At 42.6% G+C, this 22065-nt stretch overlaps 1 protein-coding gene and 1 pseudogene across 5 annotated transcripts in view; both read left to right on the forward strand.

Annotated features, from left to right (window-relative positions):
* Nucleotides 1-8718, forward strand: part of RBL1 (RB transcriptional corepressor like 1) — a 68702-nt gene extending 59984 nt beyond the window's left edge. For all 5 annotated transcript variants that reach the window (XM_032845746.1, XM_032845748.1, XM_032845747.1 and 2 more), the window contains 3 exons: nucleotides 5104-5252; nucleotides 7044-7208; nucleotides 8053-8718. In XM_032845746.1, the coding sequence (XP_032701637.1) occupies nucleotides 5104-5252; nucleotides 7044-7208; nucleotides 8053-8223 (485 nt within the window). In that variant the 3' untranslated portion in view covers nucleotides 8224-8718. The remainder of the gene's footprint in view (nucleotides 1-5103; nucleotides 5253-7043; nucleotides 7209-8052) is intronic.
* Nucleotides 8719-10060: 1342 nt separating this feature from the next.
* On the forward strand, nucleotides 10061-10693 carry LOC116859995 (annotated as a pseudogene).
* Nucleotides 10694-22065: the final 11372 nt, after the last annotated feature.

Raw genomic sequence — 22065 nt, forward strand, 5'->3', positions numbered from 1 at the left:
TTATTTATTTGACAGAGAGCGACACAGAGAGCTTTACCAGGTTAAAGCAGGGGAAGTAGGAGAGAGAGACGCAGGCTTCCCACCGAGCAGGGAGCCTGATGTGGGGCTTGATCCCAGGACACTGGGGTCATGACCCAAGCCAAAGGCAGACGCATAACAATTGAGCCACCCAGGCGTCCCTTGAGTGTGTTAGATAAGATTCTTAAGAGAGATGATAAGGTAGAGATCTTTCTCCTGCATAAAGGATAACTGACACCTTCTTTTCTCTTTTGAAATGAAAAAATAAATAGCTAAATAAAATCATGTTAGTTAGAATCTAAAGTCCCAGAGAGGTTTTTTTTTTTTCAAAGATTCTATTTTGGGGGCATCTGGTTTTGGCTCAGGTTCTAATCTTAGGGTCCTGGGATTAAGCTCCATGTCAGGCTCCCCACTCAGTGGGAAGTATGCTAGTCCCTGTCCCTCTCCCTTTGCCCCTCCCTCACCCATACTCTGTCTCTCAAATAAATAAATAAAATCTTTTTAAAAAAATGATTTTATGGGGTGCCTGGGTGGCTCAGTGGGTTCAGCCTCTGCCTTCAGCTCAGGTCATGATCTCAGGGTCCTGGGATTAAGCCCCACATTGGGCTCTCTGCTCAGCAGGGAGGCTGCTTCCCCCTCTCTCTGCCTACCTCTCTACCTATTTGTGATCTCTCTCTGTCTAATAAATAAATAAGATCTTTTTTAAAAAATGGTTTTGGGGCGCCTGGGTGGCTCAGTGGTTAACCTCTGCCTTCGGCTCAGGTCATGATCTCAGGGTCCTGGGATTGAGTCCCGCGTCAGGCGCTCTGCTCAGCAGAGAGCCTGCCTCCTCCTGTCTCTCTCTGCCTGCCTCTCTGCCTACTTGTGATCTGTCAAATTTTAAAAAAAAAAAAAATCTTTAAAAAAAAAAAAAAGGTTTTATTTTTGGGGCTCCTGGGTGGCTCAGTGGGTTAAGCCTCTGCCGTCAGCTCGGGTCATGATCTCAGGGTCCTAGGATCGAGCCCTGCCTCAGGCTCTGTGCTCAGCAGGGAGCTTGCTCTCCCCTCTCTCTGCCTGCCTCTCTGCCTACTTATGATCTCTGTCTGTCTAATAAATAAATAAAATCTTCTAAAAAAAAAAAAAATTTTATTTTTAAGTAACCGCTACACCCAACATGGGACTCGAACCCACAACCCAGAGATCAAGGTAGCATACTCTATTGACTGAGGCAACCAGGCGCCCCACCAAGGTTGAGAGAGTTTTAAATGCTTGATTCCTTCAAAATAATAGAGCTTCTTTTTTTTCTTTTTTTGGAGATGGCACAGAAGTGTCCATCTTTCTTTCTTTTTTTTGTTGTTAAGATTTTATTTATTTATTTGACAGAGATCACAAGTAGGCAGAGAGGTGGTTGGGGGTGGGTGGGAAGTAGGCTTCCCGCTGAGCAAAGAGCCCAATGTGGGACTCGATCCCAGGATCCTGAGATCTTGACCCGAGCTGAAGGCAGAGACTTTTAACCCACTGAGCCACCCAGGCACCCCATAAATAGAGCTTCTTAACCTTATGTAAATGTTAATGACCAGAATTGGAATGACACACAAATATGAATACTATGTATAGTCTATGTGTCCAGAAATTTCTAATTCAAGAAGAATATTAATTTTAATTGATCCATGTAGTGAGAATAACCTACAACTCCCGTTACCAAGCCAATATGCCTTGAAAATAGTGTTCATTAGGATGGTAGGAGGTGTTACAGGGAAGGGGGACTATGCATAAAAAATTTGAGAAGCATGGAATTAAAATGAATATGTGTTTTTTTCCAACTGCAGATATTCTCAGAGCCTTTTTTAAAATTTTATTTATTTATTTGAGAGAGAGATAGAGCACAAGCAAGGAGGATAGGGACAAGCAGGTTCTCTGCTGGAGCCCAATGTGGGACTCGATCAAAGGACTCTGGGATCATGACCTGAGCTGAAGGCAGATGCTTAATTGACTGAGCACTCAGGCACCCTTCTCAGAGCCTTTAATGTACTAACATGGATTCTGAATTTCCAAGAGAGGGTATAATATGCACCATTTCCTTAACTTACTTTAACCTCATAGCTTTTTCCTACCTACTAAGATCCTTCAGAATAGGGTGCCTGGGTGGCTCAGTGGGTTAAAGCCTCTGCCTTCAGCTCAGGTCATGATCCCAGGGTCCTGGGATCGAGCCCCACCTCGGGTTCTCTGCTCAGCAGGGAGCCTGCTTCCTCCTCTCTCTCTGTCTGACTCTCTGCCTACTTGTGATCTCTGTCTATCAAATAAATAAATCTTTAAAAAAAAAAAAGATCCTTCAGAATAGCAAGAGAGGCACCTGTCTGGTTCAGTTGGTAGATATGTGACCCTTGATCTTGGAGTCATGAGCTCAAGCCCTATATTGGGCATAGAGCTTACTTTAAAAAATAATAATAATTGGGTACCTGGGTGGCTCAGTCAGTTAAGCATCTGCCTTCAGCTCAGGTTATGGTCCCCAGGGTCCAGGAATCAAGTTCTGCATCGGGCTCCCTGCTTGTCGGGGAGCCTGCTTCTCTCTCTGCTCCTCCCCCCCTGCTGCTTGTGCTCTCTTTCTCTCAAATAAAATCTTTAAGTAACAATAATAATAAAAATTAAATAAAATTTTTTAAAAAATAGCAAGAGGGGTGTCTGGCTGGCTCAGTAGAAAGAGCATGAGAGTCTTGATTTCAGGATTGTGAGTTCCAGCCCCACACTGGGTGTAGAGATTGCTAAAAATAAATAAACTTAAAAAAAAAGTGATGCCTGGGTAGCTCGGTCAGTTAAGGGTCCAACTCCTGATTTTGGCTCAGGTGGTGATCTCAAGGTGGTGAGATTGAGCCCCACATCAGGCCCCTCACTCAGCAGGGAGTCTGCTTGAGATTGTCTCCCTCTGCCTCTGCCCCTCCTGCCACTCATGCTCTTTCTCTCAAATAAATAAATCTTTTTTTTTTTTTTTAGATTTTATTTATTCATTTGATACAGAGAGATATAGAGAGCATGAACAAGAGGAGAGGCAGAGGGAGAGATAGAAGCAGATTCCATGCTGAGCCAGGAGCCTAATGTCGGGCTGGATCCCAGGACTTGGAAATCATGACCTGAGCTGAAGGCAGGCGCTTAACTACCTGAGCCACCCAGGTGCCCAATAAATAAAATCTTAAAAAAAAAGAAAAAGAAAAAAGTGGACACCTGGTCCAGAAGAGATGTACACTTTAAGATACTGATAGTGGGGATAGAAGAGGAACAACCTAACTGGGCATGTATGGGGTCCCAAGTCAAGAATGACTTCCCAAGGGACGCCTGGGTGGCTCAGTTGGTTGGACGACTGCCTTCAGCTCAGGTCATGATCCCGGAGTCCCGGGATCGAGTCCCACATCGGGCTCCCAGCGCCATGGGGAGTCTGCTTCTCCCTCTGACCTTCTCCTCGCTCATGCTCTCTCTCACTGTCTCGCTCTCAAATAAATAAATAAAATCTTAAAAAAAAAAAAAAAAAAAAGAATGACTTTCCAAGGGCGCCTGGGTGGCTCAGTGGGTTAAGCCTCTGCCTTCAGCTCAGGTCATGATCTAAGGGTTCTGGGATCGAGCCCCACATCGGGCTCTCTGATCAGCAGGGAACCTGTTTCCCCCTCTCTCTGTCTCTGCCTGCCTCTCTGCCTACTTATCTGTCAAATAAATAAATAAAATATTTAAAATTTAAAAAAAAATTCTTTTTAAATACCAAGAGTGAAAAAAAGACATCCAAATTGTGACTGAGATCCCTATAGTTCCCTGGGACTGCTTGGCCCTTGGACTATGTTTGAGTTTTCTGGTTTTCCTAGGACAGAAGGATGCTTTTTTTTTTTTTTTTTTTTTTAAGATTTATTTATTTATTTATTTGACAGACAGAGATTATAAGTAGACACAGAGGCAGGCAGGGAGAGAGAGGAGGAAGCAGGCTCCCTGCTGAGCAGAGAGCCCAATGTGGGGCTCGATCCCAAGACCCTGGGATCATGACCTGAGCCGAAGGCAGAGGCTTTAACCCACTGAGCCACCCAGGTGCCCTGGATGCTTTTTTCCTTGTTTGCAGTGTTTGTAGGCCAGTGTATTGAGAATGAGATTTTTTTTTTCATACGCTGAATTTTTTTTTTTTTTTAAGATTTTATTTATTTGAGAAAGAACATGGGGAGGGAGAGGGACAGAGGGCAAAGCTGATTCCTCACTGAGCAGGGAGCCTCATGCAAGACTTGATCCCAAGACCCCAGGAACATGACCGGAACCAAAAGTAGACGCTCAACCAACAGCCACCTGCCCCTGTGCTGAATTATTTTTAACTGCCAAGGGTTTTCTTAGCTCCTGTAAGCAGATGATTCTTACATGTTCAAGTAGACAATGGTTTGTAATACTCTTCCCAAAGAAAGAGTAAGGTAAAGTTTCTCATGGTGCAGTAAGCTATCCCAGAGCAACACAGTAAATAGGAAAGCACCTCAACACAAGCTATCATTTTATAACTGAGGACGCTAACTATAAACTGAGCACCAAGGTTTCTGTTGTGCTTGGGGAAAATAAGACTCTTAGAACACTTAATCACCTGCCTTGTATTTGCAGAAAAATAAACACAAGCAATTTATCTTGCTTCTTCCTTCACCTATGAGGGTATGCTTTACCTTTTTAGAGTCTGTCCACCTTCCTCAAAGAGCCATTATGAATATCTGCAGGCCTTTTGTTACCCAAAGCTCATGAATTGCCCCAGCCATCCATACTCTGGAGCTCAGTTTAGCTAAATCCCAGTCCAGAGCTAGTGCCCCTCTGGCCACCAGTGACAGTACGCTCAAAAATGTTGTGAAAACCTCTCTTGCTATAGTAATATCTAGAGGAAAATATAGTAGCATAAGTTTACGTATTTACATTTCTCAGGATCCCAATTTAATTTATACATTATATAAATGGATTTCTGAACCTTTTCTAAAAACATTAATTGCTTTACATAAAGATTTGTGTTAACTTGATTTTTTTTTTATGTTGTGGAGAGAGTTGTAATTCACGTCACCACTTTATATATTAAAGTGCATCTATCATAACACTGAATTCTTTCAACAGACTTGGAAGATGCTACAAAAACACCTGACTGTTCCAGTGGACCAGTGAAAGAGGAAAGAGGTGATCTTATCAAATTTTACAATACAATATATGTAGGAAGAGTGAAGTCATTTGCACTGAAATACGACTTGTCAAATCAGGACCATGTGGTACGTTTTATATTTTACTGTATGAATATTTATAGTCATAGTTGGAGTACTGTGAGTTTACTAAATAAGTATTTCAGAGGCAAAGTGCCACTGACACTTTATGTACGAGGAAAAAAAGCTAGTAATTAGAGTATTTAAGGAATTGATACAACACAGACCAGAGGAAATCATGGAAATGTTATCCATACTGTGATTATGTTGGTGGAAATTATGTTAACATATGGGCAAGTACTAGATGAGAATATGGAAAAATGAAATCAATTCTGATCATTTTTTCTCTTTGTTTTGATTTATCTTGTTATATTTATATATGAGATAACTGTTTTTTCAAGATAAAGAAAAAGGGAAATAAATAGACCTGAATCATTAATAGAGGCAACACTAAGACATTTTTATGGAGATTAGGAAGTACCAGAAAGTCTGTGAAAGTGTCACCAGTGTATAAACTGAGGTTGGTTCCCACGAGACTAGACATGAGTTGTAGAGGGACCTAGAAGAAACTGCATCTAGCCAGTAGCCATATATGTGTATTTGTATCTCTTGTCCTTGTCCCTCACTGCCCTTGTCCCTTTCAGGGAGTATAGTCTGTGACTGTTCTCAGAGGTTTTGACTGTTCATTCAGTTCTATCAGTTCCATCTCCCCCACCATGAGTATGATTATCATTAGCCAATTGGAACTACTTTTATTAGGGGCACCCAGATGACTCATTTAAGTTTGTCTTGATCTCCGGGCTGTGAGTTCAAGTCCCACGCTGGGCTCCAGACTGGGCATGGAGCCTGCTTTAAAAAAAAAAAAAAAAAAAAAAAAAGAATTTTATTAGCTTCAAGTAAAGATGATGAATGAAATTATTAATTAAGGAGCCATCTCCTTTTATTCCCGAATGGAAACATTATACAGAATATTAAAGTCAAGTGTAGTACCTGCTCCTCTATTTCTAAATCATTTGCATCTCAATATAAAGTCCTAACCCTCCTAACCCTTTCCCTAACAGATTTGTTTCATGTTGGAACTCATCCTCCTGGCTCAGAGAGTTCTGTCTCTTTTTGATTCCCTCTGCTCCTATTTTGGTTAGTGTGTGTGTGTGTGTGTGTGTGTGTAGAGAAATAGATTATTTTTGTGTTAGGACATCAATTACTTTGCCTCTACTTTCTGTTCATGATCAAGAAGTTCCTATGCTGCTGGCTTACCACTTCTGGGTGTCTCACTCAGAATTCTTCAGGATTCCTAAAATATTCAGGAAAATAAATTTTAGTTTATCTGTTAGTAATAGTTTAAAAACAAGGGGGTAATGGACCATGTCTTTGCTTTTTTCAGCCCTAAATAAACTCTTACAGTATTGCTGACACTTAACTAAGAAATTTCAATAAGAATAAAAGTATGGAGGGCACCTGGTTGGCTCAGTGGGTTAAGCATCCACTCAGGCCATGATCCAGGAGTCCCAGGATCAATCCCTGCCTCAGGCTCCCTGCTCAGTGGGGAGTCTGCTCCTACCTCTGCCCTTCACCCCACCCATGAGCACCCTCACCCTTTCTCTCTCTCTCCCTTTCATTCAAATAAACAAAGTCTTAAAAAAAAATACCATTTTTAAAAAAGATTAAAAATATGGGGGTGCCTGGCTGGCTCATTTAGTAGAGGATGCAACTCTTGATTTTGGGTTCGTGAGTTCAGGCTCCCTGCTGGGCATTAAACCTACTTTAAAAAAGAAGAAGAAGGACAAGAAAACACATACAAAGTGGTGGAATTCAAAAAAAGAAACTTATCTTACAAAAATTTACTTTTGATTATTTCAGATGGAAGCTCCACCTCTCTCTCCTTTTCCACGTATTAAGCAACAACCAGGCTCACCACGACGCATTTCCCAGCAACACTCCGTTTATGTTTCCCCACATAAGAATGGGTCAGGCCTTACACCAAGGAGTGCTCTGCTATATAGGTTCAATGGCAGCCCTTCTAAGGTACGGTACACACAGACTTACTCTGAAACAACCTATGTACGTGTGTTAAAAATTGGATTTCAGATTACCAGTTAGTAATCTTTAATCTTGCTCTTTGTCTGCAAAGTTACTACTAATAAATATAATAAGATCAATTTTTTTTTTTTTAGATTTTATTTATTTATTTATTTATTTGATACAGAGAGAGAGACCCAGTGAGAACAGGAACACAAGCAGGGAGAGTGGGAAAGGGAGAAGCGGGCTTCCCGCCAAGCAGGGAGCCCGATGCAGGTCTCGATCCCAGGACCCTGGGACCATGCCCTGAGCTGAAGGCAGACGCTCAACGACTAAGCTACCCAGGCATCCCAAGGTCAATCCAATCTTCAAAGCCATGAGAAGATGAGTTCTAGTCATCCTTATTAGGTTAGTCTAGATTCAAAAAATAATCTCTGGGGCACCTGGCTAGCTCAGTCAATGGAGCCTGTGACTCTTGATCTTGGGTTGTAAGTTTGAATTCCATGTTGGGTGTAGAAATTACTTAAAAAGTTAAGAAAAGGGGCACCTGGGTGGTTCAGTGGGTCAAGCCTCTGCCTTCGACTCAGGTCATGATCTCAGGGTCCTGGGATCAAGCCCCGCATCGGGCTCTCTGCTCAGCGGGGAGCCTGCTTCCCCCCCCCCCCACTCTCTGCATGCCTCTCTCCCTACTTGTGATCTCTGTCTGTCAAATAAATAAATAAATAAATCTTTTAAAAAATAATAATCTCTACCCTACTGTTGAGCTTTGGATAGAGTACTGGAGAAAACAGCTTATTAGTCCCTTGCTGTTATTTCCTCTTTTTTCTCACGCATGTCCTCTATTTTGCAGAGTTTGAAAGATATCAACAATATGATAAGGCAGGGTGAACAGAGAACCAAGAAGCGAGCAATAGCCATCGATGGTGATGCAGAATCACCTGCCAAACGCCTCTGTCAAGAAAATGATGATGTTTTGCTTAAAAGACTACAGGATGTTGTCAGTGAGAGAGCAAATCATTAATGCCCTTTCTATTTCTATGATAAAAGCACTTTCATGTGGCAGAGTGTTAAGGGCTCTATCCTTCAAAACTTTCAGCCCTGTAGATGGAAAGTATCGAGTTACACAAAAAATTGCACCAAAATTATGTGCCTTTTTTTTTTTAACATTTATCCAAAATATAGTTAACAGTGTATTTTGAGTTGGACTGGAAAGCAATATTTCAAGTGCCTTTTAAACATTTTAGTAGTTAAAGAATTTTTAAAATGTCTGTTCCTTGGTTTAGTTTTTAAGATGAAATCAGGAGATAACACATAATTTTTTAGCTCATTTTTTAAAATAAATGTCTCCTCCTCTGTGCTTTGTAATATGAAGGTAAATAATCTGTTTTTAATAAGCATGCTTTGAGATATCTCTGTTCTAAATTTAATATTGAGTAGAGGGGCACCTGGCTGGTAGAACATGAGACTCTTGATCTCAGGGTCATGAGTTTGAGCCCCATGTTGGGCATAGAGATTACTTAAATATATATAGATATATATATATAGAGAGAGAGAGAGAGAGAGTAGGGTTTGGTTCCCAAAGCACCTGGGCCAAGGGATGATGCACTAGTCCACCTCTGACCCACTGTGGCAACTCCACATCCAGGTGCCACTGCCATTCTGGATTGTCTAGCTCCCTTCTCATGCCCTTTCTCTCTTTGAGCATAAGCAGATTTGTACCTGAGCCCATGCATTACTATGCTTCTTGCCTTCTAACCCTAAGCCCTCTTAGTTGATGTCACAGCCTAATAAAAGGGGTACTTGGGTGCAGCTCTCCAAAGAATCAGCTGTTCAGTATTCACTTTTTTTAATGTGTTTCCAGAATCTGGAAGGACATGGATAAACCATTCTTAATTAATTTTGAGAAAGTTATGAGATGTATGTTTTTTAAACTGCAAACCTTATTTTTTTAAATACAAAATGTTTAACTTAACTTATATCTAACCCTGGCTAATTCGAGTTAGTCTAAGATTTGGCTGTAAATTTGTAATTGCTATTGTCAGGAATTTTATTTTTAAATTTTAAGAAAAGTGATTTTGCTAATACATTACTTTTCTGAAAATTACATCCTCATTTTTTGTGTAGTATCTACACATGTTGTAAGCCAAATAACATCAAATTTGTCTAAAGTCCTTGTATATATTTTTATGTAGCTGTAACTATTATGTCATTTTCATCCTCCTTATTAATGTGGAAAATATACATGAGCATTGTACATTGACTATGTAAGAAGCTCTGGATATGTTTTTATCAATTTTTAAGACCGTATCCGTGTACATAAAATAGCTAATAAAACGGAGTTTTTGAGATACTGAAAGACACTGTATTTGTGTTGTTTTTGCATGACTAGAAGCAATTCTGCAGCCATCTACAACCTGTACCTTCTTAAATACCTGCTTTATGTCTTTTAAATACCTTAGTGTAACTTCAAAGTTAATGTTCTGGTAGTTTCCAGGGGCTAGGAAGAGATTGGGGGAGTGGCTGCTTGAATACGAGGTATTTTTTTGAGGAGATGAAAACATTTTAGAACTTGATCTAGAAGGTGGTTGTATAGTGTGAATTTACTAAGTGACACTTTAAATTTTGTTTTTTAAAGATTTTATTTATTTATTTGACAAAGAGAGATCACAAGTAGGCAGAGAGGCAGGTGGGGCCCGGGGTGGGGAGGGGGGTGGGGGGGAGCAGGCTCTCCACTGAGCAGAAAGCCTGATTCGGGGCTCAATCCCAGGACTCTGAGATCATGACCTGAGCCGAAGGCAGAGGGTTAACCCACTGAGCCACCCAGGCACCCCACTAAGTGACACTCTAAAATGATTATTTTAAAAAAGTAAAATGAGGGGCTGGCCCTGCTTAGGATTTTCAGGAAACGGAATCGGCGGCAACAGTTGGAGTTTAAGCACTTTTGTGACAGTCTCTGGATCCCTGTGAGAGGAAAGGGGAGGATGCCACCGGAATCATCTTCCTCTTTGATCCCACTATCCTTCCTTTCTCCCTTTCCCTCCGTACCAGAGAGTACCAGATAGTATTACTAACTATTCCCGTCCCCCAATGTCTTACATCACTTCCCAGGAGATGAAGTGTATTCTGCACTGGTTTGCCAGTTGGTTAGGTCCCCGGCATGAAGGTTTCCTACAGGACCTGGTAGCTAAGGCAGTGCCAGGAAAATTACAGCAACTGCTGGAAGGGCTGGAGCAGCTTAATGTGTTTGGAGCAAACCGACTACCTCGTATCTTTGAGTGCCGGGTACGTCTTTGGGATCAGTGGTTTCGAGGTTGGGCTGGGCAGGAGCGCAATGAATTTGTCAGGCAGCTGGAGGTCAGACTTTATGGCAGTTTTAGCAGGCAGTGGCTGCTATAGCTGGTAAAGACTGATGGGCATTAAAATCAAAGAAGATAATCACAGCTGATGGAGCCCCAACTTTACTGTGAGAACTTTAGATGTGTCACTTACAGTTCTAGTATTATCTATATATTATCCCGATCGGCTCACCGGACTTGTTGACGAGTACAGGCTTGATTATATCTTTGGGGGTGGGGAGGGGCAAAGGAAGAGAGAGAATCTTAAGCAGGCTCCATGCCCAGTGCCAAGCCCAAAGCAGGGCTCGATCTCACAACCCTGAGATCATGACCTGAGCCAACATCAAGAGTTGGACGCTTGGCTGACTGAGCCACCCAGGCGCCCCAAGCCTTGGTTATTTCCAATGCTAACGGCCTATCAACTGGACTGCTTACATTTTTTCCATCTAAGTAAAACCAGATCAGCAGTCAACCCCTCAAGAATTTCATGGCTTCTTTTACAAGTATAACCAGAAGGAACCTACATATTATAATTCAAGTGTATTGCTGACCCATGGGCTATAAAGTAAAGCCTTCCTACTCTAGAAACAGGAGAGAAGGACAATAAAAGGTCATGTTTTTGTAGTTTAACTGGATTCACATGGCTGGCTTCACTGCCCTTACCAGAGTCTGGCATAATTATGTGACATCCTAACTTAGCTTTCCTAGTTATGATTTTACAAAATGACAAAATAATCAGGAGAGTAGTTAGTTACACCTTCCATACTGATGTTTGTTTGAATCCAAATAGCAATGAGTTTTCCTAAAGCGTATGTGATATTCTTGGAGCTGGTAACAGATTCCTATTCTGTAAGTTTGCTTTGTGATATGAAAATAAGTGACACTCTGTAGTTTGAAGGGTTTATTTCTTGTATCAAAATAATGAGTCGTTGGGGCACCTGGGTGGCTCAGTGGGTTAAGCCGCTGCTTTCGGCTTGGGTCATGATCTCAGGGTCCTGGGATCAAGTCCCACGTGGGGCTCTCTGCTCCGCAGGGAGCCTGTTTCCTCCTCTCTCTCTGCTTGCCTCTCTGTCCACCGTGATCGCTCTCTGTCAAATAAATAAAATCTTAAAAAAAATAATAATAATAATGAGTCATCAAAAAAATTAGAATGACTATTTTTATGTTTGGTGAATTTCACCTCAATTCAAAAAATGCCTTAGACACATAAAGAAACAGGATGACTTGAAGTCCTTGGAATGAAATTGTGAAGCAAATTATGATACTGAATTAAGGAAAGCACTCTTAGGAGTCCATTCAGACATTTCTCCAGATGAGACTCACAGTTTAAAGTTCTTTCCTAATTAAGAATATTTTTTCGGGGCGCCTGGGTGGCTCAGTGGGTTGAGCCGCTGCCTTCGGCTCAGGTCATGATCTCAGGGTCCTGGGATTGAGTCCCACATCGGGCTCTCTGCTGGGCGGGGAGCCTGCTTCCTCCTCTCTCTCTCTGCCTGCCTCTCTGCCTACTTGTGATCTCTCTCTGTCAAATAAATAAATAAAAATCTAAAAAAAAAAAAAAATTTTTTTTTTCAAAGATTTATTTATTTATTTATTTATTTGACAGAGAGAGACAGCAAGAGAGGGAACACAAACAGGTGGCGTGGGAGAGGGAGAAGCAGGCCTCTTGCTGAGCAGGGAGCCCAATGCGGGGCTCGATCCCAGGACCTGGGACCATGACCCAAGCCAAAGGCAGATGCTCAATGACTAAGCCGCCCAGGCGCCCCTCCTAATTAAGATTTTTATGTGGTTACATTAAATCAGATTTTTTTTAAGAAGATAATATTCCTGGGGCGCCTAGGTGGCTCAACGGTTTAAACCCTCTGCCTTCAGCTCGGGTCATGATCTCAGGGTCCTGGGATCGAGCCCCGCATCGGGTCTGCTCGGCGGCGAGCCTGCTTCCCCCTCTCTCTCTGCCTGCCTCTCTGCCTACTTGTGATCTCTGTCAAATAAATAAATAAAAATCTTAAAAAAAAAAGAAAAGATCATATTCCTGGGTGGCTCAGTCATTTATCATCTGCCTTCAGCTCAGATCATGATCCCAGAGTTGAGGCCCATGTTGGGCTCCCTGTTCAGCAGTGGAGCCCACTTCTCCCTCTCCTTCTGCCCCTCACTCACTCTGTTTCTCAAATAAAATCTTTTTTATAAAAAAATAATATTCCTGGGGCGCCTCAGTGGCTCAGTGGGTTAAAGTGTCTGCCTTCGGCTTGGGTCATGATCCCAGGGTCCTGGGATCGAGCCCTGCATCAGGCTCTCTGCTCAGCATGGAGCCTGCTTCCCTTCCTCTCTCTCTGCCTACTTGTGATCCCTGTCTGTCAAATAAATAAATAAAATCTTAAAATAATAATAATATTCCTGCTTGTTTTTCTTTTTTTCCTCTTCTTTTATAGTACTTTTGCTAAGTGAAAAACATGAGCAGCTGCTTGCTCTATTCCTGGCCCTTAACTGGGTGCAAGGGTTATAAAAATAAGCCAGCCAGAGTTCCTGTGGTCGAGATATTGTAACCCATTACTACAGTTGTTCCTTGAAAGTACCAGGGATCTCCACACACACACGCCTCACAGCCCACTGTTTAAGATCCATGTATAATTTTTTCCTCCCTTCCAAATATTTAATTACTAATAGCATACTTTTGACTGGAAGCCTTACCAATATCCTAAACAGTTGATTAACACTTACTTTGTATGCTGTATATATTATACACCATATTCTTACAATTAAAAATATGTTTTGGGGCGCCTGGGTGGCTCAGTGGGTTAAAGCCTCTGCCTTCGGCTCAGGTCATGATCCCAGGGTCCTGGGATCGAGCCCCACCTCGGGCTCTCTGCTCTGCAGGGAGCCTGCTAACTCCTCTCTCTCTTCCTGTCTCTCTGCCTCCTTGTGATCTCTGTCAAATAAATAAATAAATAAATCTTTTTTAAAAAATATATATATATGTTTTAAATGTTAAGAAAATGATAAGGAAAATACATTTATAGTACTACACTATTATCAGGAAGAATCTGCAAGTTAAGTGGACCCATACAGTTCAAAACCATGTTGTTCAAGAGTCAACTGTAGAATAAGTATAGTAATAGAGCTCTACACAGAGGGATGGTGTTGGGACACCAGGGTGGCTCAGTCGGTTGGTTGTGTCTTTTTTTTTTTTTTTAAGATTTTATTTATTTATTTGACCGAGAGATCATAAGTAGGCAGAGAGGCAGGCAGAGAGAGAGAGAGAGAGAGAGGAGGAAGCAGGATCCCTGCAGAGCAGAGAGCCCGATGTGGGGCTCGATCCCAGGACCCTGAGATCATGACCTGGGCCAAAGGCAGAGGCTTAACCCACGGAGCCACCCAGGTGCCCCTGGTTGAGTGTGTCTTATTCTTGGTTTCCGTTGAGGTCATGATCTCTGGGTTGTGAGATCCAGCCTCACATTGGACTCCACAATTAGCGGGGAGTCTGCTTGAGATTCGAATCCTCCCTTCTGGTTCTCCCTCTCTCACTCTCTCTCAAATAAATAAATCTTCCAAGAAGGATAGTATTAGCATACAGAAGGGTATGATTTACTCTGCCTGGGCAAGTATGTCAGGGAAATCTAAAATCACTCTAAAGGGGAAGCTAAGTGGTAATTTACTCCTTAGGGATGCATAACTGCCATTCAGAGAGCACAACCTGTAGAAAGTACCAGAGGCATGAAAGTTCCACAGATTTGGGAATTGCATGCAATTTAGTGAGGCTGGATTATAATGTACATATGCAAAAATACCATGCAATGGAGGGCTAGGGAAACCGGCAGGGGCCTTTCATAGTAGGGTTTTTTAATGTAGGTTAAGGAATTCAGGCCTTGATCGTTCCCAGTGGTTCTCAACATTGGCTATAACTGAGGAGCTTCAAAAAACTCTAATGGATGTGTCCCTCCCCTAGAGTTGTTAATGGATTTGGGGAACATCAGAGTTTCTGAATGCACCCTAGGTAAGCAACTAAGGTTGAGAATCACTACTATAGATGACTGCAAGTCACTAAAGAAGTTTTAGTATTTTGGGGTTTTTTTTAAGATTTTATTTAACACAGAGAAAGACAGAGGGAATTTGAGAGAGGGAATACAAGGAGGGTGAGTGGGAGAGGGGGAAGCAGGCTTCCCACTGAGCAGGAAGCCCAATGCAGGGCTCCAGCCCAGGACCCTGGGATCATAACCTGAGCCAAAGGCAGACACTTGATGACTGAGCCACCCAGGAGCCCCCCAAGAGGTTTTTTTTTTTTAAGTTCTGTTTCCTTTTTTATTAATAATTTTGTCTTTTTTTTATTTTTTAAAAGATTTTATTTATTTATTTGACAGAGGGAAAGAGATCACAAGTAGGCAGAGCAGCAGGCAGAGAGAGAGGGAAGCAGGCTCTCCTGCTGAGCAGAGAGCCCGATGTGGGGCTTGATCCCAGGACCCTGAGATCATGACCTGGGCCAAAGGCAGAGGCTTAACCCACTGAGCCACCCAAGTGCCCCCCCCAAGAGGTTTTAATTTTAGGTGGATAACGACAAAATCTGATGTTTATTTTAGAGGAACAATTCCCAAGCTTGCCCAAGGGATAAGGATTACCTGAGACACATGTTAACAATACAGATTCCTAGGTCCCGCGCTTGGCTGTGGAAGAATAATCTCCAGGGGAAGGACCTGGGAATTTTGTTTTGTTAACCTCTGTTCCAAGTGATATTTACCCTCAAGCTAGTTAGAGACCTGGTAGTGCTTCTCAAATTTAATGAACATAGGAATCACCAGGGACTGTTAATCCTGTTAAAACTCCTCGGATTCTAATTCAGTAGATCTGAGGTTGGGCCTAATCTGCTTTTCTAACAAGCTCCCTTAACATCAACACTGCTAGCCCAAGGACTGCGCTTTGAATAGCAAGGTTTAGAAATCTGGAAGCTGTGCCAAGGATGGATTAGAGAATGGGTAGACTGATATGAGAGACAAATTAGGTTTGTAGTTTTTTTTGTTGTTATTGTTTTGTTTTTTTTTTTTTTTTTTAATTCATTTGACAGAGAGAGCAGAAGAACACAGGCAGGGGGAGAGCAGGAGAGACAGAAGCAGGCCCCTCACTGAGCAGAGAGTCTGATGCAGGGCTCAATCCCAGGACCCTGGGATCAGGACCTGAGCAGAAGGCAGATGCTTAACCAACTAAGCCACTCCGGCGCCCCAGGTTAGTAGTTCTTAACTTGGAGTAATTTTGTCCCCTTAAGGAACATTTGGCAATGACTGGAGGCATTGTTGTTTGTATTTTTGGTCGTCACAATTCCCAGGGCCGGGCATGCTAGCTGGTATCTGCTACCTGGTTTCTAGTGAGTAGAAGCCAGGGATGTTACTAACCATCCTGCAATGCATAGGACAGCTCCCCATAACAAAGAATTATCCAGCCCAACATATCACTAGTGCCAATCCCTGAATTAAGTAAACACCTGGTGGGCACCTGGGTGGCTCAGTCCGTTAAGCCTTCAGCTCAGTTAATGATCTCCGGGTCCTGAGATCAAGCCCCACATCGGGCTCCCTGCTCAGTGGGGAAGTCTGCTTCTCCCTCTCCTTTTGCTGCTCCCCCTGCTTGTGCTCTCGTTTGCATGCTCTTTCTCTCAAATAAATAAATCTTTTTTTTTAGATTTTATTTATTCATTTGATACAGAGAGATATAGAGAGCATGAGCAAGAGGAGAGGCAGAGGGAGAGATAGAAGCAGATTCCATGCTGAGCCAGGAGCCTAATGTCGGGCTGGATCCCAGGACTTGGAAATCATGACCTGAGCTGAAGGCAGGCGTTTAACTACCTGAGCCATCCAGGTGCCCAATAAATAAAATCTTAAAAAAAAAGAAAAAGAAAAAGAAAAAAGTGAACACCTGGTCCAGAAGAGATGTACACTTTAAGATACTGATAGTGGGGATAGAAGAGGAACAACCTAACTGGGCATGTATGGGGTCCCAAGTCAAGAATGACTTTCCAAGGGCGCCTGGGTGGCTCAGTGGGTTAAAGCCTCTGCCTTCAGCTCAGGTCATGATCTAAGGGTCCTGGGATCGAGCCCCACATCGGGCTCTCTGCTCAGCAGGGAGCCTGCTTCCCTCTCTCTCTGCCTGCCTCTCTGCCTACTTGTGATCTCTCTCTGTCAAATAAATAAATTAAATCTTAAAAAATAATTAAAAAATAAAAGAATGACTTTCCAGAAAGGATTAATGATAATAGATTCCAGGTGGGGTAACTAATACACATGTGAGGTTATTTGGCATCAGCGACAGACCCTTAAGAAAAGAAAATGTTCTGGAGGTTTCAGATCCTATATCTAGGAAGTAGTTTCATTAAATTGCCCAGTGGTAAGAATCACTTGAGGATTTATTAACTATACAGATCGGTAGTGTGGTGCAGTTTGGTGAAGCATCCCAGGGTGTTCTTAACCAGGCAAGTTCAGAGCCAGCAGAAGAGGATAAAGGCCAAGAGTATGGAGCTCCGGGTTCAAATAACCTCCCTGACACTGCACCACCAAACCAAACTGAACTGCACTGTTGACTGACTTCGTCATCACTTCAGGACATAATTACAGAAAATGACATTGATTGTACAGAAATTAAAAGATACATAAACAAAACAAAAGACAAAAAAACTATAGTCCCTACACAGAGATCGTCTTTTTAAAGATTTAATTTGAGAGACAGAGACAGAGCACAAGGGGTGGGGGTAGGGAAGGGCAAGGGAGGAAAAAAGCAGATTCCACTCACCGGTTAGCCTGACATAGGGCTCGATCTCAGGACCCTGGGAATATGACCTGAGCAGAAGGCAGTGAGAGGTCACCTTTTAAAAGATTTTTATTTTTAAGTAACGTATACACCCAACATGGGGCTTGAACTCACAACCCCGAGATCAACAGTCATGTATTCCCCCAACTGAGCCAGCCAGCAACTGTTGATCTTGGGGTTGTGAGTTTGAACCTCAAGTCAGGTGTAGAGATTACTTAAAAATCTCTTTTTAAAAATTTTTGTTAGTTATTTTTCACAAGAAGGAAAGGTGTAAGTCTTAAATTGTATATGCTATAATGAATTTTTTCCAGCTTTACTGAGGTATAATTAACATAGAGTAAGATGTACCCATTTTCAGTATACAGTTTGATGAACTTCAGTAATTGTATGTAGTTGTATAACTACCACTACAATCCATATATAGAACATTTCCACCACTTCAAAACGTTCCCTTGTGCCCTCTGATCTTCCCTGCCCTCCCCACATCCTGCCCACCACACACTCCAATCAGTCAACTGCTCATCTTTTTGTCACTAGAGTTTTGCCTTTTCTTTTCTTTTCTTTTCTTTTTTAAGATTTTATTTATTTATTTGACAGAGATCACAAGTAGGCAGAGAGGCAGGCAGACAGGGCCGTGGGGGGGTGGGGTGGGAAGCAGGTAATCTGCTGAGCAGAGAGCCCGGTGTGGGGCTCCATCCCAGGACCCTGCGATCATGACCTGAGCCCAAGGCAGAGGCTTTTAACCCACTGAGCCACCCAGGTGCCCTAGGGTTTTGCCTTTTCTAGAATTTCATATAAAATACATATATACAAAGTATATAACCTTTTGTATTTGAGTTCTGTCATTTAGTATAATATTTCTGAGATTCATTCATGTTGGATGTATAAAGAATTTGTTTCCGTGCTGAGCAATTTTCCATACTGTGGATTGTTTAAAAAAAAAAAAAAAAAGGAGAAGGAAGGAGAAGGACAGAAAAAGAAAACACAGACCCAAAATGGTGTTACTTAGACTAACTTCCCAAACCAGTGCTTAATTAATACATAATCTTACTGCAGTTTCAACCTCCCCTAGAAATGTATTTTAACTGAATGGGACCTCAGAGCTACTTAGAGCTTGTAGCCTGTATGTTCCCACATGGTTTGCTTTCATCTTTTAACACTTAACCCTTTTTCACTTTTCCCATCCATACCAGCCTCCTCGCCCTTTCCCATATCCAGATATGATCCTGTCTCAAAGCTTTTGTAGCTGCTGTTCTCTTTGGCTGGAATGCTTTCCCCCCAGACACCTGCATGGCTGACTCCTTCATCTCCTTCAAGTCTCTGCTTAAACAGCACTTTCTCAAAGGGCCTGTGATCTACCCTATCCAGAACTGTGACTGTGCTCTCTCCACTCCCACTGTTGTGCAACCGATCTTCAAAATTTTTCATCTTGCAAAATTGAAACTCTCCACCCAGTAAATAACTTTCCTTTTCTCCTTCCCTCCTGTTCCTGGCAATCACCATTCTAAGTTCTTCTTTTTTTTTTTTAAAGATTTTATTTATTTGACAGAGATCACAAGTAGATGGAGAGGCAGGCAGAGAGCGAGAGAGAGAGAGAGAGAGAGAGGGAAGCAGGCTCCCTGCCGAGCAGAGAGCCCGATGCAGGACTCGATCCCAAGACCCCGAGATCATGACCTGAGCCGAAGGCAGCGGCTTAACCCACTGAGCCACCCAGGCGCCCCCTACCATTCTAATTTCTATAAGTTACACTACACTAGACCCTTCATATAAGTGGAATCATAAAGTATTCGTCTTTTTGTGACTGGATTATTTCACGTGACACAATGTCCTCAAGTTCATCCATGTTGCATGTCTAAATTCCCTTTTCTTTTTTTTTTAAAGAAGCAGTGGTAAATCAGTTTATTCTTTATTTTTTAAGATTTTATTTATCTATTTGAGAGAGAGAGCGAGAGAGCATGAGGTGGGGGAGGGGCAAAAGGTGAGTGACAAGTAGAATCCCCGCTGAGCAGGGAGCCTGATGTGATGTGGGGGCTCCATGCGGGACTGGTTCCCAGGACCCTGAGATCATGACCAGAGCCAAAGTCAGACACTTAACCAAATGAGCCTCCCAGGCTTCCCCGAATTTCCTTCTCTTTAAGGCTCAATAACATTCCATTGTATGTGTATACATTTTTTCATCAATTCATCTGTCCTTGGACTGAAGCCCAATTTTTAATCTGAAGATGTAGCATGTCTTTCCACACTAGTCTTGTGTGACTCAGATTTATTTAAGCATCCCCCATATTCTGGGAAGTCCCTCGTGTTGAGTTTCCTTTTCATCCTTAAGTTTCGTTTTCCTCCCGAAATTTCGTTTTCTTCCTTTGCCGTGGGAAGCATCATCACAGATCCTCCCACCCCCATCTCCCACAGAAAGAACTCAGCCTGTTGGAAAATTTCCAGGCAACAAAAGTGGTGGGGGTGGAGGGGGGGTATTAATGTGCTCCAATGCCACTCTTCTCCCCTTACTCAATCTTCTTCTAAACCTTCTGTCCCACTTGCCTCCAGCAAACCCCAGATGCGTTGCCTTTACTATGCCTTCCCTGAACTTCCCACCTCAGAAGGCGGAACACTAGCCAGCTTCCACCAACACCCTGAAATTTCAGTGTCCCCTTAACTACTTGCCCAAGAAAAAGGGTCTTTTCCCCCAAGGAACCCTGCTCTCCTCCCAGGAATCTGGTGCCAACTCGGTACCCCGCCTCCCCCAGACACTCACACCGTACTCAGAGAGCTCTAGGTTAAGGAAAGTCACTTTCCTGCAGTCAGTTCACCTTTTCTTTCTTTCTTTCCTTCTTTCTTTTTTTTTAAAGTAGGCTCCATGCCCCGGATGCCCTAGGCTTGAACTCATTACCTGAGATTAAGAGTCACTCACTCTAGCGATGAGCCAGCCCGGTGCCCCTCCTGCAGCCACTTCAAATAGAAGTGGTATTTTTCTTTCCTAGGGATAGAGGTTTTTCTCAGGCCTGTGAAAAATGAGTAAGAGCATCTTAAACACTATGTTTAGTGGTCTACTTGAACTCACAATATAGGTAAATTCAGTTTGTTATGCAAATGTAACTCCAAAGACAAATCCTCCAATCTCAGGTTACAGGTTTAAGCTCTACCTTTGTAGAAATTCTGAGACTCTTTTCCTTGTTAATAACAGTGGTTAACAAGTCCCAAGCATATGAATGCCTTCAGACATTCTCTTTGGGGTCAGGTTTTTAAATGAGAAGGACCACAAGGTAAACAAGGTATTTCACTTGGGGAGGAAATATAAAAAAAAAAATGATGAAAGCCTCCCTTAACACTTGAATCATCAGGTGTTTTTTGTTAATAAAGACGGTGCACTTCAGCAAGGAGAAATAGACAAGTACATGTGACTTTATTTTGCATGATATCCAATAGCACAGGGGTTTGGGAAAATAACCAAGAAGCCTGGACCCAAAGATTGGCAACCACAAAGTCAAACTGTCCAACCTTAGATCATCAGCTCAGGAGTAGAGTCACCTAGAACATGTTGGCCATGTGTAGGCCAAGACTGCCCAAACAAAATACTGCAGACTGAGTGGCTTAAATAACAGAAATTTAGTTTCTCTTCTGGAGGCCAGAAGTCCATGATCAAAGTGCTAGCACAACTGATTTCTGGTAAGACCTCTCTTCCTGGCCTCCAGACAGCCACATTCTTGCTACGCTCTCACGTGGCCTTTCTGTTGTGTGTGCACGGGGAAGGAGATATTACCAAAGGGAAGTGCATCCATGCTCCTGATGCACAGTAAGCCAATGTCTGACAAAGCAGTTTCTATAGAAGCTGCTTTTAGGCAACAGGCTTGAGCGATGGAATATAGAAAAGGCCCACAGCCACCCCCTGGCTGATTCCAGACAGGCCCACCAGGTGACACAACTCAAAATATCCATACGCCCTAACTAACCAATGGGCTACTTACAACCAGGCACAGTTACCGAAAAAGGGAAAATTCCATAGGTTGCCATACCTCCTCACCTTCCCCCTTTAAAAACAGTCCCCAGCGAAATAAGTCAAGGAGAAAGACAACTATCATATGATCTCCCTGATATGAGGAAGTGGAGATGCAACAGGGGGGTTAAGAGGGTAGGAGAAGAATAAATGAAACAAGATGAGATCGGGAGGGAGACAAATCATAAGTGACTCTCAATCTCACAAAACAAACTGAGGGTTGCTGGGGGGAGGGGGGTGGGGAGAGGGTGGTTGGGTTATGGACATTGGGGAGGGTATGTGCTATGGTGAGTGCTGTGAAGTGTGTAAACCTGGCAATTCACAGACATGTACCCCTGGGGATAAAAATATATGGTTATAAAAAATAAAAAATTAAAAAAATAAAAATTAAAAATTAAAAAAAAACCGTTAAAAAAAAAAAACAGTCCCCACTGACTGCATCATTGCAGACAGCCTCTCTGCTGTCCTGTCATCCACTCCCTTGCCCCATAATCAGTAAACTTCTGTCTCCTTTGTTCTGTCTTGGGCAAATCCTTTCACTTTCCAGGCTTCCACCCAATCATCGCCCCAATTTGAAGGCTCCCATACAATGGAGAGAGACACTCAGGGTTTTGAAGCAAAGAAAGCATTATTATCAGAAAAACAGTCCAATGAGAAGGCAGAGGGCTCTTCCCAAAGCTGCCTTGCTTTGCTGAGCCTAGGAAGAGTTTGTGCATGGGGAAGGAGGTAAATACATGAAAGGAAAAAGACGAAATGG

Source organism: Lontra canadensis, unplaced genomic scaffold (assembly GCF_010015895.1).
Source record: "Lontra canadensis isolate GAN:19392208 unplaced genomic scaffold, GSC_riverotter_1.0 scaffold169, whole genome shotgun sequence".
NCBI lineage: Eukaryota > Metazoa > Chordata > Mammalia > Carnivora > Mustelidae > Lontra > Lontra canadensis.